At 46.0% G+C, this 18,658-nt stretch overlaps 3 protein-coding genes across 3 annotated transcripts; all 3 read right to left on the bottom strand.

Annotated features, from left to right (window-relative positions):
- Nucleotides 1-3,893: 3,893 nt before the first annotated feature.
- Nucleotides 3,894-5,563, bottom strand: txnl4a (thioredoxin-like 4A). The gene is made up of 4 exons (XM_076149717.1): nt 5,412-5,563; nt 5,019-5,194; nt 4,374-4,477; nt 3,894-4,292 (listed from the first exon to the last, which is right to left on the bottom strand). The coding sequence occupies exons 2-4, from the start codon at nt 5,169-5,171 to the stop codon at nt 4,121-4,123; spliced, it is 429 nt and encodes a 142-aa protein (XP_076005832.1). The 5' UTR covers nt 5,172-5,194; nt 5,412-5,563; the 3' UTR covers nt 3,894-4,120.
- Nucleotides 5,564-6,164: 601 nt separating this feature from the next.
- On the bottom strand, nt 6,165-11,537 carry LOC143000634 (E3 ubiquitin-protein ligase znrf2-like). The gene is made up of 4 exons (XM_076150026.1): nt 10,827-11,537; nt 9,364-9,459; nt 7,612-7,717; nt 6,165-7,060 (listed from the first exon to the last, which is right to left on the bottom strand). Exons 1-4 carry the CDS (start codon nt 11,143-11,145, stop codon nt 7,003-7,005), a joined length of 579 nt encoding a protein of 192 aa, XP_076006141.1. The 5' UTR covers nt 11,146-11,537; the 3' UTR covers nt 6,165-7,002.
- A 1,731-nt stretch (nt 11,538-13,268) lies between these two features.
- mturn (maturin, neural progenitor differentiation regulator homolog (Xenopus)) lies at nt 13,269-18,351 on the bottom strand. The gene is made up of 3 exons (XM_076149755.1): nt 18,193-18,351; nt 14,260-14,382; nt 13,269-13,471 (listed from the first exon to the last, which is right to left on the bottom strand). The coding sequence occupies exons 1-3, from the start codon at nt 18,349-18,351 to the stop codon at nt 13,364-13,366; spliced, it is 390 nt and encodes a 129-aa protein (XP_076005870.1). The 3' UTR covers nt 13,269-13,363.
- Between the last annotated feature and the right edge of the window lie 307 nt (nt 18,352-18,658).

Raw genomic sequence — 18,658 nt, 5'->3', positions numbered from 1 at the left:
CCCTCAGTCGCTCACCTCGCTCCCTCTCATCCACTCTCCATCCTCCTCCTCCTTATCTTCATCCATCTCACCCAGCACATCACAGCCGGTGTGTCCTCCCTGCCCCGGCAACACCCCCGCCGAGCTCACGCGGTTAGTACAGTCTGCCTGCGCTCTCTCCTTATAAGGGCAAAATACATTGACAGAGGCAGAGAGACGAGGCCGTACCAGTGCAGGCAGGCAGGTAGGGGGACAGGAGGAGACAGGGATGATGTCAAGGCAGAGGAACCGAGAGCAGCGAGGAGGAGGAGGAGGGATGAGGAGGGATGAGGATGGCCGAGGGGAGGAAGATGGGGATTGTGTGATAAGTATAGGGTTTGACTAAAGCTTGTAGTCTTTGGAAAGCAAATACCAATATTTTGTGAGTGATGGTGCCAGTAACTCATATTTGTGTTGATTTTCTTGTGAGAGTTTGATGCAAAAAGTGTTTGATGGTTTCCCCAGAATTCTGTTGCGTTTGTACGATGGAAAGACCTCTGAGACGCCATTCAGACTGTGAGACACTCATTAATGCTGATCGCTGATTCGACGTACAAATATTTACTATTTGTCAATTGAAATATAAAGCGATACTACAGCAATTTGACTAGATTGAAACATTTTTGGTGGCATGCTGGAGACACTTATCATGTGTGCAGACACTAATGTAACCCTGTGTAAAGACTCTGAAACCAACTGTATCAAAGCATAAATGAAGGGTTAATTTACAAAAACACATAAAACTGAAGTTATTGTGTCCATTCACTCTAATATCGTTCTAAACTAATAAAAATAGACCCAAACAAATAAAATACAGTTGTGTTGATATAGCTGAAACCCTAACCCTACAGGTGTGTGTGTGTGTGTGTGTGTGTGTGTGTGTGTGTGTGTGTGTGTGTGTGTGTGTGTGTGTGTGTGTGTGTGTGTGTGTGTGTGTGTGTGTGTGTGTGTGTGTGTGTGTGTGTGTGTGTGTGTGTGTGTGTGTGTGTGTGTGTGTGTGTGTGTGTGTGTGTGTGTTTGTGTTTGCTGGGCGTGTTGGTTCAGCTGGGGCATTTCTCAGCGTCACACCTCTCATGTAGCAGGAGGTCTGGTCTGGTTGGGCAGGTGCTAATTGGCCCAGAAGCTTCTGAATGGAGCACGGAGCCATGAATGGGAGGCGAGAGTGGCCTTGTTTGGTCCATGTGTGTTTGTTCAGCGCGTGTGTGTCGTACGTCAGCGTCGCCGTCGCCTCACTGCGGCTGCACAAACACACCTCCTCTCTGTGTGCTGTTATCTGTGCCCGAGTTAAATAGACCCTCGTTTCGTCACAGATGGAGGGATGAGGCCCACTGGGAAACGACGCAGAGAGAGAAGAAGCTGCAAACGTCTTTAGTCACATGTCCCCGAGTGGAATGAAAGGCAGACGCGAGGGGGAAGAGACAGGAATTAAACCAACAACAGCAGACTGTTAAGTGTGTCAGCATCTGAAAAGGAGGAAGGCGGGGGTCTTAACAGTGTGTGAGTGTGTGTCTGTGTATGTGTGTGTGTGTGTGTTGGCATGTTATCAGTGAGAAACATCTGCTATTGTTAGCCAACCTGTGGCACTTCTTCATTTACTGAGTCATTCCCGCGGGGGCAGTGAGGACCTCTAAGGAGATGAAGAAGGAGGAGGAGGAATTGGTACTAGATTGTCTTTCACTCTGTCTGTCCTCTCTCTCTCTCTCGCCCCCTCCTCTCCTCCACAGTTGAGATTTCTCTCCCTATCTCTTCGTCGTGCAGGCACCGTGTGCTTACGTCACCGTCACATTACTGTCAATCAATCAATTACATTTTATTTATGTAGCGCTTTTCCTCAATAGAATGCTTTCCAGAGACATTTGTGTGTGTGTGTGTGGGCGGGGGGAGTCTCTGTCAATAGGGAGAGCTGGAGAGGTTGGGTGGTAGTGAGCACCCCCACTTTGGACACCGCCATGGTAGATGGAGAGAGAGGGTGAGGGGAGAGATGGAGGGATGCCCGTGCATCTGCCCCTTGGCACACACACCATCCCCAGCCCTTCATTCAACGCTATCGCGTGCGTGTGTGTGTAGCTACTCCCCCCCTTTACATACACACAATCTTTAACTTCATCATGTCTCTATATCGCATCTGGACTGCAGCTTCACATGAACCCCCCCCCCCCCCCCCCTCAGGGTGAGCTGATTAACAGTAACATGGGACAACAAGGCGATAAGGATTAGGATTAGCATGGAGCGATGGAGACGCCCTTTGACCCCAGGGTGCCACAGGCATGGGGACACGGCGGGGACACGGCAGACATAGAGACAGATGTGACAGACGTGCCAGACTGTAGGTTAATGTAAGCGGACAGGACGTGGGACGCCTGGAGGGGCTACACGCGTCTATATACATACATACAGCAACACACACACACACACACACATAGAGAGATGATATTCTGCTTTCTAATTGTAAATATAGAACTACAACGAGCAGATTTGCTGGTTTATTATTACATTTACTCAATACTGTCGCTTCAGGGATTCAGCCTTTGTTTCTCATTACTGAGACGACAACAAGGAGGCAACAACTTCACCCATCTTGGTCTGAATCCAGAAGAAGATGGAGCTGGGTCAGTTGACAAAGATTCCTTTCATGAAAACATATATTTCAAATGACAAATGGAGGTTTGAGTGAAACATGTCACGGGTTACAAGCTAAGGGCCATTAATGCCTCCTTTTTGAGAGTTTCAACGAAACAGCGGTGACAAATGTAGCGTGTGTGTGTGTGTGTGTGTGGCTGTCACTGGCCTCCTCTCTCCTCCCACCTGCCGCTCCTCCCTGCCTTCCTTTGGGCGGCCAGCTGCTGCTCCTGTTGGGCGCTCTCTTCCCCTTCATCCCTCGCTCTGGCAGACGCTCCGGGGCCGTCACAGCCAGACGGCCGGCAGTTGGGAGCGACACAGCAAATTGCCAAAATGGAACGATGACACCACACACACACACAAAGGAGGCCTTATCTCCAGTGACTCCAACGTGGCTCTCAGATGCACTCAGGAGAGGTCAACAGGTCGGCTACTTACTCTAGAGACGAAATCTCTGTCCTGCTGTCTCACACACAGAGGAATAAGCAGAGCGATAGAAATGGCGCCCTTCAGCTTTTCATGTTGCCAATTCTACAAGACATCAAAAACATCTCTATTGAAGATATTGGTTTTCTTGTTCTTGGCTTTCTGTCTTTGCTCTGTCAATCGCTGCCTTTCTCTAAAGCTCTCCGTCCATCTCTTCTTGTCTCCATCATGTCCTGTGTTTCTCTCTGCTTTGACACAGTTTAGGCCTTGAAAACAGATGTTTACTAAATGAATTCATTCTGATATGTGGACCAAGCAGTGAGACAGAAAACACAGGGATTAGAAATAGAAGCTGTAACTAGGATTTTGGATTCTGCTGTGTAATATTTCAGCCTGAAGACATCTTTTCAGTTGTGAAGTTGGGACTTTTATGCAAGTTTTATTTCATTTGTGCAGGAGAAAATGCTGTGAAGGAAAACTCTCCGGTTTATAAAGCCTGGAAGTCTTCAAACAACTGAAACAGAATCTGCTGTTGATCATTTAAACCATCTTCTCACATGAGTCAGAGTTTTCCTAACAATGCGAATCAAGTAACAGCACTGGATTGTCATCGATTTCTCATTGGTTGATCGACTTGGTGTTTTGCAGCGGTTTCTGGCACAATCATTCACCTCTCTGGCGCCATCTAGTGGAACTAGATTGAGGCAGACCGACGTCTATATAAACACAAGACCCCTCATCTATGAGCACAGGTTAGTGTCTGGCATCTCAAGCATTCCTTTCTCTGAACTAAATGTCTTCAAAACATAAACACACACACATTCACAAACTCATAATTGGATGAACCTTTAATCTACGCAGAAAAAAAACAAGTATCTAGGGTGAAAGTGGCAAATGGTCATAGTCTTTAATAAAATAGCACTTCTGTCCTTTGAATTGTGAAAAACGAACAAAAAAAACAATCCTCCTTGACTTCTGCAGCATGTAGTTGTCGTGTAGGTGGAGAAAGCGTCACAAGATATCAGGGAAAACTCCACATAAAAAAAGGAAAAACCCCTCAGTATCTGTATTTTGTCGAGTAATCCTTGGGTGAGACCACCAGACCTCTGCCTTTTCTTGCTCCTCTGTAAACTGTTTCTACAATGTCGATCATCTCCTGCTTGTCCTCCATGGTCCAGTTGATCTTGTTGTTGTTGCCAGTACCTAAATCAATCATGATGTGCTTGTTCCTGGGAAAAGACCAAGACCAACATTAAATCCTGTCCAGAATCTATAAAGCTATTATCTTACCATAGCAGAAAACCCCTTACCTGAAAAAGAACATGACAGTGCAGGGGTCGTACAGCTCGTACATCTTGTTGAAGTCGGGCACTTCTGTGATGTCCACCAGGTAAATGACTGCAAAGTTCTTCACCTGTCAAGATGTGGGAAACTTCAGTAACCAATACAGGCATGATTTGACTCTGGGCTAATTCTTCAATTGTATTTTCTAATATTAGGGACGTGCAAAACTTGATGAATCTTTTCAAAATTATATAAATTCTGTTTCCACTGGATTACCTTAACATCTGAGAAAATCAGATAAAAAATATGATAAACAATATGATATTCCCCCCAGATAACAATGTAATTTTCCATCAAAAACTACATAATTAGAACCAAATACGTGTCTCAAAGCTCAAAGCTCCATAGTCAATGACAAGTACACTTTATTGCAAATGTGGGTGGGCACGTGACTATTTATCATCTAATTCTAAAGCAGTGGGTGTTTGCGTGGAATTAACCAGGTCATTATTCCCCCAAAAGTGAAAAAAACTACAGCAAACACAGGTGTCCACATACTTTTGGCCATTCACTGCAGAGATCCTGACTGACCAGCAGGTGGTGCAGCTGAGCGGGTTTTCAAATGGCAAAGCGCCGTCTACAGCAAATGTTTATAAGGAAACGGGTCGCACCTTCTCGGCGATGCTGTACAGAACTTCATCCATCTTCATACAAGTCGGGTCCCAGTCGTGTCCAAAGCGGATCACCAGCACCCGGTCCTCTTCGGACAGGATGGCCTGATCTACCTGCCAGCCATTGTGGAGATGCGGTAGCATGTACGACATGTTGAAGCTGTGTTGTCGATGGCCTGCGAAATGAAAATGTGAGGTAGTTCAAGAAATAAGCTGGTGCACGTTAATACTTCTGATAAGTAAAACCCCTCAGTGAAGCTTTTAGTTTGTTATTGTAGCTCACATCGACTAGCTGCTCGCTTAGCCTTAGCTGCTAACGCTACCGAGAAAAAGTCTAGAAAATGAAAATGAACCATTGGGTCGATTATTTAAATAGATTAATTCAAAACTTACCTTACGCCCAGTTATTATATATTATAATAAATTGTTCTCGTCGTGAGAACAGCCAATCAACTTGAATATGTACTTAACTAACAGCTAAAGTGTCTTCGTTCTTACGTTGCTACGTACAACGTCATCAAATCAGCGACAACCTCTTCTTCTCGCGTTTTTGCGGTGGACAGGCCAGCTGATTGCCGCCACCATCTGGAGGGAGTGTGGAACAGGAGGCTGACGGTAAAAAAAAATAAGACTACAGTGAATGTAACGCGTTTTAAATAAACCTAATTTACAAGGAAGAAAGAAACACTATTTCCAACTTAATCTCTTGACCCCGAAATTTGAGAATAAAAAAAAATATATATATATTGTTCCCCAAAACTACAACAGCTAGAGAGATTCCAAGGAAAGTTACTTCTAAGGCAACTCGACTTGGTAGAAAAGACTTGAAGACTTCTGCAGTTAAAACTCACTCGTGGGGATTCGCAGGATGTAACCTTTTTAAAATATTTGGATTTCACACTTTTAACACCTCAACCTGAGTTGTTCGCCTCTTTAAGCAAAGTGTCTTTGCAATGGAAAATTAACTTGAGATAATCTTTTAAAGTTGCATTTATGTCTTTACTCCTCTCTCACCCTGTGCTTGTCCAATCTCAGTCCAAAACAACGCATGTTATCAACACATATGAGCTCTCCGTGATTGACAGGCCAGTTGATAACTGAACTACTGCGCAACTATGGAACGTCTGATGAGACCCATGCAGTAAATGAATATGAAGACAAAACATTTATTGTTGTGCAACTCATTACAGTACAAACAAAGGACCATGAAACACAGGTACAAAGGTTACAGGAAAGTGTCTATGACATACAGTAGCAGCATATTATGGCACTCCGTAGAGTCTGAATCATCATTAGATACGACTTTAATTTAACACTAAACTACACAATCAAATTACTGTGGTTCTGAATAGTCAAGTGATTTTAAAAAGTCAGACTTATTAGACTATTTGGTCTAAAACTCATGATTGATGAACTTTCACAGCCAGTTTCACCTCAAAATGAAGATCTGTTATCTGGCAACACACACACACACACACACACACTCAAACACACAAACACACCCCTCCCCTGCCCCCCTTAAAGCTGACACAGGCTGATTGTTTTATTCCGCCGGACTGTTTGTTTTGTTTTCACATTGCAGCGCTTTGATCGAGTCTCTGAAACAAGGCTTCAGCCCCACGGCGCGCGCACACACACTTTTCCCTCATGGCGTCTGCTCCTCTGCTGTAAAAACACGCCAAGAACAACAAAACACCTCGGCCGCCAAGATTGCAGGAGTCCACTTTGGGCCAGCAGGGGGCACCGGACACCCCGGCTTCACTGTCCCATTCTGCCAGGCGCTTCTCAAAACATCCAAAGTCGAGATCAACAGCTCCAAAGTCCGTCGCTGTTCCTCCAGGCAACACGAACAAACACACTTATGTCTTACAAGTCCCTGAGGAGCTCGTGCTCAGTTGGAACAGACTGCTGGGAAGAGGTCAAAGTTCATAGGCAACCGCAGTCACATCCAGTCCCATCCAAACTGTCCTCTCTCACCCTCCCCCTAGTCAGCAGGGTGCTCCGGACACGAGCGATTCACCTCAAACCACTCGTCTATGCACCTGAAACAGAAAGAGGAAGACAACATGACACAGATATCACAAATCCAAAGATACTGTTTGGTTAATTTTTATCTTTATTTCCTTTCCATTGCATGTTTCATAAAAAAATAGAAGTACAATCAAATACAATGTTTACCGTGTGACAAAGTGTTCATTAATTTGTATTAATAACAAGATACCAAAGTCCAGTTTAGTATATGATATTCTATATGCAAAACAATACCTTCTAAAGTGCACTACAGTGTAGTGTGTAATATAGTGCGATGTATTACAGAATACTTGGAGCTGTCAACCAATCAGAGCCATTTTAACTCAACAGTTATTCATAAATATTCAGGACTATTTGAATTTTATTTTCTAGCATTTATCCAATATATACAGTGTATATTTTCATGTTTATTTAAATTTTCAAATCCAATTCTTGGTTCATTCCTGACATATCAGAGGTTAAAATCTATTAATAACCATTCTCTTCTATTGCCTTGTGTGTGTGTGTGTGTGTGTGTGTGTGTGTGTGTGTGTGTGTGTGTGTGTGTGTGTGTGTGTGTTACCCTTTATGGTAGATGCAGAGGCAGGGCAGTCTGCCGATGGTCTCTCCCTGCTCCAGTTCCTCTAAACAGATGGCACACTCCCCAGAGTCTCGCGACAGGATGTCCTCTGGGAGGGACAGAGACAAACAGAGCAGCCCGTCAGTCCTCTATCACCGTCTACAGGTACTACAGGTAAACCAACGGCAGCTCTTATCCACGTGTGAACCAAGTGAATTGTTGTCATATTTAATCGTTTCATACTCATACTTTTCAGATATGAGATGACTAAGAAAAGCAGCAATGCCATGTTTGTATGCATGGATATATAAATGATACTGTGTAGTGGAATTCTGGGCATAATGTACACATGGATGTTATTGACAGCCGTCTGCAGGGTTGCGTAATCAAAGTATGAGGAAAACACGTGGAGGTTTTCACTCTTAACACGCCTGAATACATCAATCGACAATCACATCCTGACGTCTGCCACAAGCCAGTGACTTCACTTATATTCATCCAGATCTCCGTCTAAATGTGTTTACGTAACGTTTGAAAGAAAGGATCAATCATTTAATCAGAGAATATGTACGAGTTTAAACAGAATAACGTGGAAGCAAAGCTCGGCAGCTTTCTGGATATCGCTTTGAAATGTCGTTAACTTGGTTAGGAACAATACAAAAATGTATTCTTTGCATATGAATTGTTGCAATTGATTGTGGGTAGTTGCTGGCTTCCTGTTTCCTCTTTGGATCCTTTCAAATTAAAGCCCTTCACTTTGACTTTCATTATGAGGGTCATTTGCATATTCAGATCGGACAGGCCCTATTGTCAACACTCGCAGCCTGGGAGTAACCACAACCGTCTGTGACACTAATATACATAAATTAGAATAGATAATCCAGCTGGTACAGACGGGCAAGCTTGTCGCAACCTCAACAGTGTGTGTGAGTGTGTGTGATATGTATATGTCCCATTTTAAGATAAGCATGCTATACTACCATGCCTTTATATAGCGCACACCTGTTTGTGAAAGTGTGTGTATACAGTATGTTTAAGGTTTATTCTCCTGGTGTGTGTGTGTGCGTGTGTGTATGTGTGAGCTATGCAGGTGCTCGCCTACGGATATTCTGCAATGTTTACGAGCGGTTGTGCGCACAAGCAGCTGTTTGTTTTGCTCTTTGTACGTCACAGTTGAACGTCCCAGTGCACGGTTTTGCCAAAGTTTGGCTTCTATGGCGCTCCTTCTCCTCCTCCTCCTATCTGACACACGCAGTGCGTCCAGACGTTACGTCATAGATTCAATCTCCGCCATTTTTGATTTAAAAGTCTCCACATTTGTTGGTTTTGACTTTGATTTAAATTCTATTTGTCCTGTGCAACCCTATGCATTTTGGTGACAAGCTTTTGAGAAAAACATTATAATCTTAAAGCCACAATAGGAAAGAGCCATAACACACACACACACACACACACACACACACACACACACACACACACACACACACACACACACACACACACACACACACACACACACACACACACACACAGATAATAAACACCCAAGAATATTTGGGGTCAAACTCATACACACAGCAATGTTAGCTCAAAGGAAGTAACTGCTCAGCCTCACGCGTTCCCCTGCTTGATCACCGTGACTGTTATGAGGCTGAAAAGCACACCAATGACTCATGCAATTCAAGGCTGCGACCAAACAAACGCGAGGCCGAACGCCTCAAAACCGGCGGCGTCTTCCTCCTTCTACGTCCTTACTGTTGTAGGTGAGGCGGCTTTTGCTGAAACACATGAGCAGGTGCTTCTCGATTTCATCAGAGGCCATTAATTTGGAGCAGACGGGGCAGTGGAACCCTGGGAGGGAAACACAAAAGACACACAGATGAGGTCTCCGATGCTGTGGCGCCTCTCCAGTCCTCCTTTATTGATACATAAACAGACAGGGCGTGGGACAGTATAGATAAGACAAGCTCATGAAGTCTCCTCCACTGTCTTTGGGTCGTCTTTGTCTGTTTGACCGCGTCAGCTCCTTCCCTTCTTTCTCTCTTTCTCCAACACAAGCTTGACGACATCACTGAAGCCGACTAATTGACTCAAACACATCATTGTCATGCAAATGCTTTACACGACTGATCGATTAATAAACTACTTGACCCACATACGCTGTCACCACGGGATTCTCAGCTGCACACAGATTACTAGGGCAGTGATCACCCCAGTATAGGTGCTGGTGTCATGTGTTTGTATGTAGGGGGGGTGGACAGGGTGAAGAACTAGGACAAGTCTGTAAACACCGTCGTCAGTCTGACCCGCAGAGTCACTCGAACGCCTATCAGCTGATCAAAGGTTAGGAGTGATTAGGTTATTAAAGATTACACTTTACTTTGCCTTTACTGACGACAGTGTAAGCGTCAAGGAAATGGGCGCAGGAGTGATTTGCAAGAGTTGCAAAAGCAAAGCAGGGTTCCAGGAAACACATGTGAAGTGTGTGTGTGTTGGGGGGGATGGAGGGAGAGGGGGCAGACATATGGATTTTTACAGGCAAATAGCTGGAAATAAAAAGTTTACGTAACTTTGGCTTCAAATTTCTCTGTGGTCTGAAAACAACACGGCAGTTGAGAAACGGCTAAAGATTCAGGAAGTTTGGGTTTCTGCATTTGGTGTGTGTGTGTGTCAGGCAATGTGTAACCAGCAGGAAGCCGTTATCTGCTGACCTACATAATGCACTCTTCCCCTCTCAGCACACTGATAAACAGGCCAATTTTGCAAGCTGGGGGAGAGGCAAAGAAAACAGACTTTGGAAAACTGCACAGCACCAACAGCCACCTGTGGCTTCCCCCATAACAATACAGATGTAAACAAAGTCATCAGTCTCCATATGTCAAGTAGATAAAGGCCTTATAGAAACACAAACACGGCCCTGTGTGAGCAGTAACAATAAAGAAATACTGTAGGTGGATTAAAAACAGATATGACGAACAATATAATGACTTTAACCTCATATAGCCACATTGTTATAACATATAACATTACAGTTACACCACAGGAGATAAGTAAACAACATATGGACACTGTAAACTCCTCACTGGAACAATAAACACGCCCCAGACGGCTTTGGGAATAGTTAAAATAGAATCAAAAGTCAGAATTGTCTTTATAAAGTTACGTAATCTGTTCAAACTGTGAGCGAACACATCGGAGCCACATAAACGCGTCATTACCTCCGAGCAGGTGAGGGGACAGGTGAGCCGGCAGGGACCCGATGAGGAGCCTGTGGCCGTCGGGAGGCAGCTGGCCCACGTCGTCGCCATCGGTACCGTCGAGGCTTTGATTGAGTCCATGTGATCCCGACCTGCCGCCGGCCGGTATGCTGAGTCCGGCGCTGTTGGGCCCTGCACCTGTGTAGCGGATCCGCGGCCCGTCGGGACCGGTGGTGTACCTGAACCCCGCGACCCCGCTGGGGTTCCCAGATGGCAAATCGGAGCTGGAATAAGCCCGAGTCCTGCTGTCATACACCGGGCTGCTCTGCTTGGCCCCCATGCTGCTTGAGGCTCGACCGACCTGCTGGCGTTAAGAGTCTTTGTGCACTTCAAAGTTTAGCCGCGACACATGGCGACCGAGTCCAGACGAGGTGACATCAAACAGGTAAACACGCAACAACGCGAGCGACGTCATCCAACATGTTTAAGTGACCTAGCGCGTAAAGTGCGCACTCGCTGACGAGGAACTTAATTTCCAAATTTCGTTAATCGCGATTGAACCCTGGCAGAAAAAAAAAGTCAAAAGATGAATTGTTTGATGTTTTTCTCTTTTTAAAAACTCTTCAGAGGAAGGCAAAGCTGGAGGTTTGACCCGTAGCCCGGCTTGTTCAAGTTTGTTTTTGTGCTCAACTGTGGTCGTCTCGGAAGAAAAATAAAAGCAGGGATTGCCCACCTCCCCTTCCTCCTCCTCCTCCTCCTCCTCCCCCTCCTCCCCCTGCTGGGCTTCTGCGTCAAACCAGCGACACTTTCACAGAATAACACCGAGAGGCGGAAATGTCCCTTCATAGTAAAAGCGTTTGCGTTCAAGCGCCCAAAGGGAGCGAGAGAAAGAAACGAGTGCTGTTTTATTTTGGATTCCTCGTACATTACTAAGCTGCTTCCCTTGCAAATCGACTTTAATTCTTATTTACGCAACAACTGTAACTGCTATAGATTCAATCAGCGATACCCAAACAAACGAGTTGCCTTTATTGTGAAAATAGAATTATTGTTTCCTGCGTGTAACCACCTTCCGGCGTGTACCTTGCCGCAGCTCCGAGTGTGAGCGTCAGGTGGCTTGTGACGTCAAGCCCAGTAACACCAGCAGCAGGTCACCGGTCCACTTTGTGCTGTGAAAACGCCTCCATGTTAAGCGCTTTGTGTCCCATTAACCCCAGAGCAGGCACAGAAACACTCAGTTCACACGGTTTATTGAACAATTTCACACACGAACAGAAAGAACACACGGCATGAAAAACATTCAGGTCTGCAAAGAAACGACGACATTTGCAAGCCAAAGTATACAGGCTGGAGAGAAACCTGTGGAACAGTCTGAAGCTGTGCAGGGATGTACAGAAACAGGCTGTGCAGCAAATACCCCCCCTGTAATATAGTATCATCTAATCTGGGTGTGCACGAGTGGACTTTAATTTCAAGGGAAAATCTCTACACGAGCCTTTAAATCGAGCACACAAAGAGCTCCGGAGAGGGTTTGGGAGAGAGGGGAGATTTTTTTCCCCCCCAGCGGGACTTGTGCGGACAAAGGAGGGCAAACTGGAAGGATAGGGAGAGGTCTTACCAGGAAAAAACCAAGCGACCAGGAAGATGACAGGATGTAGGAAGGAGAGAGGGTGTCATGTGACAATGAGCCACCCCAGCAGGTGAGGGCTAAAAAGCTGCAGCACGGGCCTTTGTTCTAACGGGTCATATGATAGCAACACGGATCAAAAACGTCCTCATGGATCCACCTGCAGGGCCTCGGAGAGAGAGGACGCAGGAAATCACCCAAACCGCCGCATGGGTGCCTACTTTTGTTTCTACACGAGAGTAAATGTGTGAAATGCTTTGATTGTAACGTAATACTAGTGTTTTATCTGCCACTTTGGCCCCCAAGAGACAAACAACAGATCCTCAATCTTCTCCTCCCTCCTCCTCCGCCTCCGCCAAAGTGGAATATTACACCACTTTCCCTTATCTGCGTCACTCCGATCGCCTCGCTCCTTCCAAATCAAACAACCATTCATCGTTCGTCCATCCTCTGTGTCAACACACAGCCAGAGAAACTAGGTTATCTGTCACATTCATCTCCGAAGCCACATGAGTGTGTATGCCTGCGTGTGTGTGTGTTTGTGTGTGTGTACTGCAGTAACGTCTGACTGTGTTTCTGTATAACAAAGCCAGCTGAGGCCGATGGTAATATTGCTGCGTTGTGTAACTATCACTAACCAGATGGTGAATGATTATGAATAACTTTGCATTGTACACAGCTACTGCTCACGTTACCCAGTCATGTGTGTGTTGTGTGCGTGTATGTGTGTGTGTGTGTGTTAAGGGTCCACACAGTGTACACAGGACACCGTTTGGGAAAGCAAAGCCATTGAGACATTCAAGACCATGTTGGTGCATGTTTAGCGAGTTGACCGTGTGTGTGTTTGGATTGGAGTGTGTAGAAAGCTTGCGTTGAGGCCCGGGGCTCCTTAGCAGCTCCGCCCCAGCTGCAGGCCTCCTCAGGCGGCTCATCACTGCTGGCTGACCCCCATCTGCTGGTGGTCCGGCCCCGGTTCCCCCTCCATGTCAGCATGGTAGTGCTCAAAGCTGTCGTCCTCTAAGTCTGGAAGACCCAGGAGCTACAAGGGGAGAGAGAGGCGGAATACAACCATATTTAGTGTGTGTGTGTGTGTGTGTGTGTGTGTGTGTGTGTGTGTGTGTGTGTGTGTGTGTGTGTGTTTGTGTGTGTGTGTGTGTGTGTGTGTGTGTGTCAGCCCCAGGACATGTTCCCTCTTGCAATGCTGCCTTTTTCTGTTTGTCCGCTTGTCAGTAGACGATCCCATTTTGTTGGAGATAGTTAGGTTTTGGGCCAAAACGAACTGATTTGATTTCCTTTCTGCTTTTAATTATTTACTTTTGCCAATTTATGGACAATTAACAATAATGCACATGACATAAAATGCACACAATTCATGTGAACAAATCAGAACCTCTGGGAGAAAAGACTGGAACACGTGTTTAAGCCTCTATAAGCTCTACATGAAGTTAAGTTTAGTTACATACAAATATGTTGACTTTTGACCCTGAACCCTCTGAATGTTCTCATGGATCTCTATCCTATAGTATGACTATATAATGCCCCATAACGTGAAGTAGCTGAGAGAATGTTGTGGAGATGCAGGGCGTCTTTAGGACAAACAAGGCCAAACGGAACAGAAGCTTCTCAGTGTTCATGAAAGGCCTTGGCTCTGTGTCTCGTTCACGTTTTGCATCGTTTGTCCATAGGCACAGCGAGCAGCAGTAACGGTTCAGACCAGCGAGTGGCCTCTGGTGCCATGTTGTGTTCTATCAGAGAGAACAGAATGTGTCGCAGTGTCACAGGCGCAGCAAATGGAGGTCACGCCGTGGTGTGTGTGTGTTCACTTACAGGCCTGAAGGACGTGAAGACTTTCTCCAACACCTCCAACAGCGTCTTCTTCCCACAGGAGGAGATGTAGTCCTGGGCCAACTGCAAGAAGGGAAGGCAGTCTTCGCTCTCGCTCCACACATGCTAGACACACACACACACACGTTATTTCTCATATGCATCAACAAGGCTGAACGACACTTTTTGGCCTATTGTTGCAGTTTGAGTCCTTTACTTGTCTCGTAAAGTACGTATGTTGCAGTGCCTAAAAGCTTCATTTTTCATTTACACCGCCTCCCTTTCTCCCTCCACCCTTGTGGGTCTGTGAGCCTTTCAGGAACCGGTGTGGAAAGTGTAGCTGGGTCAGGGCCGACGCAGCACGGGACAAGTAGAACGCGGCAATTAGAGGCAGATAAAAGGAAACCGCTTCAAGGACACAAAATAAATCAGTGCAAATAACTCAAACAACAAAACAACGGCTTCATTTGACACGCATTTACACTCGTATCACACACACATACACACTTTACACACTACAGTGATTTTGCACAGCTGCAGGCCAAGATACCCAACTCGTTCTCACTGCGAGGTCTGGCTGCAAGGAGCAAAGCGATCAGTTTAGAATCTATACTAATATTAAACCAAAATCAGGAATTAATACAGTATTGAAATAGCTCATACTGTATTCTTACCTGTCAGGTGACAAACCGCCTCTGCATGAGCTTAATAGGAGTAAAACTCATACAAATGTAATTAGGGTTTAACTGCAAAGTCACTCAGTACAATTAGTCCAAGGTTTGAATTTCAAGGTTTTGATTTTTGATTTTGAGTCTTCTTCTAAAGGCTATTTTACTTTACTTTCCTTTACTTTACTTTGAGCTGGTGTTTGCACTCATAACGTGTGTGTGTGTGTGTGTGTGTGTGTGTGTGTGTGTGTGTGTGTGTGTGTGTGTGTGTGTGTGTGTGTGTGTGTGTGTGTGTGTGTGTGTGTGTGTGTGTATGTGTGTATGAGCGCAAAAATCTTAATTTCCTACAGGAGTCCAGGAATATGGAAGGTAGTCAGATAACGTATTGCCAGATAACCTCTCTGTCATTTACTGCTGAGAACCTGTATGCCTTCAGATCTCAGTTGTGGAAAATAATTTGGCAGTAAAAGTTATGATCACTATGTGCCAGGAACATGGACAGTAAAGTCATAATCAGGAATATCAGGAGGAAACGCTCTGGTAAGATCAAATCTACTTCCTCATTAGTGCAAGTTGTCAGGTTCAAAGCTCTGGACTTTGAGATGAACAGACTGGTTCTTCCTTTTGGCGTAGATGACTTAACATTTGTAAGCCCTTTAATCACCTCCAGGCAGTTATGTTTTTGCTTTGATTTGTGTATGTGCGTGCGTGTGTGCGTGTGTGTGTGTGTCTATGGTTATTGGTGGAATTCAACAACATTTTGTGTAGAGTTTGGTAGATTTTTAGGTAGATAGTTCTAAAGGCCATAGACAACCACTCATACTGCTTCTACTGTGCACTAGGTTACCACTAGATGGCGGCAGAGACCTTTTAAACCGAAAGACATGCTTTCACTGGACATGAATCTGAATCCATGTCCATCATCTAGCTGAGATGGACCTGATTACGTGAAGGACAAACAGTTTAAATGGACCCTCGGTAGCTACAGAGCTCCAGAGCAACTCAGAACACACAAACCTCTTGTGTCCGACACAGACAAGCCTTCAGTGGAAGGTGTGAATTCAGAGGTCTGACGAATGCTTCAGGGCCTGACATACATTACACGCTAATGACTGTCACATGACCGTGCAGCAGCTCGCCTCTCTGCACAACTGAGCCGAGTCCAAAACATCTTCAGGCTGCAGGGGAAATACAGTCAGTGTTGTTTTTCAGCTGCCAGACACTGAATCACATGACCAGGGTGACTAAAACACAGCTGAGACACGCCCCGAGGAAGGATAAGAGGGTCAAAGAGAGAGGGAGAGAGAGAGGGAGGGAGAGAGAGCGAGAGATGATCCTAGTTTTGTTAGAGCACATACCACAGTGCCCTCTAGTGGGTAGGCTAATGCGCTGTGTGCAGACACTTTTGGGGGAGAAACAGAAACGACCTGAGAGGACTGTGTGTGTGTGTGTGTGTGTGTGTGTGTGTGTGTGTGTGTGTGTGTGTTTGAGAGAGAGAGGGGGGGGGACAGAGGCACACGGGGATAGATAGAGAGAGGGGAGCAACAGAGAGATAGAGAGATAGATGGATGCACTGGTGGATGGATGGATAGATGATTGAGGGAGGCTGAAATGGGTGATAGAAGGAGAAGGAGGGATGTAGAGAGAGAGGGGGGAGAGAGAGCGAGAGAGACAGAGAGAGAGAGCAATTGAGACGCCCTGCTGATAGCATTATTGATCGACCGTGGGTAACTCGATCTTAAGAGTCCTGCAGAGAGAGAGAGTTGTTCCAGCTGATGGTCTCAGCACTTGGAGAGTACATAACAACACACTGTGTGTGTGCGTGCGTGCGTGCGTGCGTGCGTGCGTGCGTGCGTGCGTGCGTGCGTGCGTGCGTGCGCGCGCGTATTTGTGTGCATGTGTGTGTGCATGTGTGCAAATGTGTGTGAGTGTGTGTGCGTGTGAGTGTGTGTGTGTGTGTGCACAGCCAATGATATGCATTAGATAAGAGTAAGGGAGAGACGCTAAGAGCTACTGGCAGATAAAATGGAGGAAGATGTACCAAGCTCATAAACATCCTGGTCCCTCATGATGTGTTTATGTGCCTACATCTTGTGCATGAGCACATAACACATGTATGCTGTGACATCATGCGTTGCGGCATGAACACACTCCTGGGTCATCTTCCTCCCGGTTAGGCCCGGGATGAGGGAGCAGGGCGGGTCTGGTCTCAAGAGCTTTGGGCCTAAAACAGAACCACTGCAGCGCTGCTAAAGCTGTGTCAAGACAGCCGCAATGAAACCGGAAATTTGAACGCAATCCCTTCAAAATAAGGGTGGAAACGGGACCGGACCTGATAATTGAATGTGTGAACACCTAACAATATGGTGTAAATGGGTTTCTGTGTCAGGCTTCTGCTTTGTTTCCAGACACATTTCCTGAACATGCCAAAAACAACTTGATTTGTATCGCCAAACTCAACAGAATTTTTATCTAAATGTTAACAAAACGATCTTGCACAAATACAACATGCAACATCCGAAGCTCCAATCATTATGAAGTTAGTCTTGTGGCGTAATGCAGTACTGACAGACAAGTAATCCTAAAATCCAATTGGGTTCTGGTGCTTTCAAAGTTGTGTTTGGGAGTGTGTAAGCACTCCTCTATTTTCAATGACGACCAAATATTCAATAGACAAAAAGAAGATAAGTTATTATTAGAAAAGATTATGTGTTTATTTTTGAACTCATAATAAATATATGTTGACAGTTTTAGTTCAAAGCTCAATTTCGACTGTCATCCGTGAACACAGAGCCCAGTACCATCTTAGAAAGCAGTGGTACATTATATATGTAAGTACATACTACAAATGTACAAGAATAATGAAATCACACCAAGGAACTAAACCTGAGCATGTAACTGGGAGGTTTTGTTCGGCTGAAGTAGCACAGCCTACAGCGTTGCAGTGCGAGCGGCCGTGATGCTTTTATTTTGAAAGGCCCGGGCCTCTTTTGTTATTTTAACCCGGAGGGTTTGACGTTGTTGTCGTTCTGGGGGTTATCACAGCTGACGAGAGGGTTGGGTGGGGTGGGGGGGATGTTGGGCGATTGGAGGTAGGGGGGGGCACCTAAATTTAGATGACATCATCCATTCCACCCCCCCACCGCACACACACACATATAACACGCACACACCCACAATCTACCGAAAACCGGGACAACCCCAACTCTACACACGCGCACACACACACGCACGCACGTACAGAAAGGCCCTGCAGAGGCGCACTTACAAAGCTGTCGGTGCCGCCGGGACACAGCACGTAGAAGGAGACGCCGGGCTCCGCGTAAAAGTCCAGCCGCCTCTCGTCGTCCTCCTCAGCGAAGATGAGGTCGAACGGGTTACCGGAGCACCACTTCTCCGCCGCCTCCACCAGATGCTTGAACTCCATCCTCTGCGATCCGCGCTACGGTGTCCCTGTCTCCCTCCGCCTCTCGGTGTCGATGCGTTCGGCCGTCGCGGTGATGATGCTCAAGAAGACGCAAACAACGGCTGAGTGGACTGCAGCATCAGCATCAGCATCAGCATCGCCTCTGGAGCGTCGTGTGCATGGCCGCGCGGAGCGAAGAGAACTCAGCGGATGCTCACAGCCTCCCGGATGCGGCGGTCATCAGAGCTCCATCACAGCCTCCAGTAGCGTCCAACAGCAATCCAACAGCCACCACAGCCTCCAGCAGCCTCCGCGCGTTATGAAAGCG

Source organism: Genypterus blacodes, unplaced genomic scaffold (genome assembly GCF_046128005.1).
Source record: "Genypterus blacodes isolate CSIRO-AG114 ecotype Tasmania unplaced genomic scaffold, CSIRO-AGI_Gbla_v1 ptg000048l_1, whole genome shotgun sequence".
NCBI lineage: Eukaryota > Metazoa > Chordata > Actinopteri > Ophidiiformes > Ophidiidae > Genypterus > Genypterus blacodes.
Note: the sequence above shows the minus strand (reverse complement) of the source record. Positions and strands in the feature narration are given on the sequence as shown.

Bases quoted from the DNA above. Each gene is read 5' to 3' on its own strand.
- mturn (XM_076149755.1), bottom strand. From the start codon at position 18,351: ATGGAGTTCAAGCATCTGGTGGAGGCGGCGGAGAAGTGGTGCTCCGGT. The intron at 14,383-18,192 runs GTAAGTGCGCCT...GTGTGTGTCTAG, and splicing joins CCGGCGGCACCGACAGCTTT to CATGTGTGGAGCGAGAGCGA. The intron at 13,472-14,259 runs GTAAGTGAACAC...CTCCCCTTGTAG, and splicing joins TCTTCACGTCCTTCAGGCCT to CTCCTGGGTCTTCCAGACTT.
- LOC143000634 (XM_076150026.1), bottom strand. From the start codon at position 11,145: ATGGGGGCCAAGCAGAGCAGCCCGGTGTATGACAGCAGGACTCGGGCT. The intron at 9,460-10,826 runs GTAATGACGCGT...TTTCCCTCCCAG, and splicing joins GTCCCCTCACCTGCTCGGAG to GGTTCCACTGCCCCGTCTGC. The intron at 7,718-9,363 runs GTAAGGACGTAG...TGTCCCTCCCAG, and splicing joins AAGCCGCCTCACCTACAACA to AGGACATCCTGTCGCGAGAC.
- txnl4a (XM_076149717.1), bottom strand. From the start codon at position 5,171: ATGTCGTACATGCTACCGCATCTCCACAATGGCTGGCAGGTAGATCAG. The intron at 4,478-5,018 runs GTGCGACCCGTT...ACATCTTGACAG, and splicing joins TGTACAGCATCGCCGAGAAG to GTGAAGAACTTTGCAGTCAT. The intron at 4,293-4,373 runs GTAAGGGGTTTT...GTCTTTTCCCAG, and splicing joins ACTGTCATGTTCTTTTTCAG to GAACAAGCACATCATGATTG.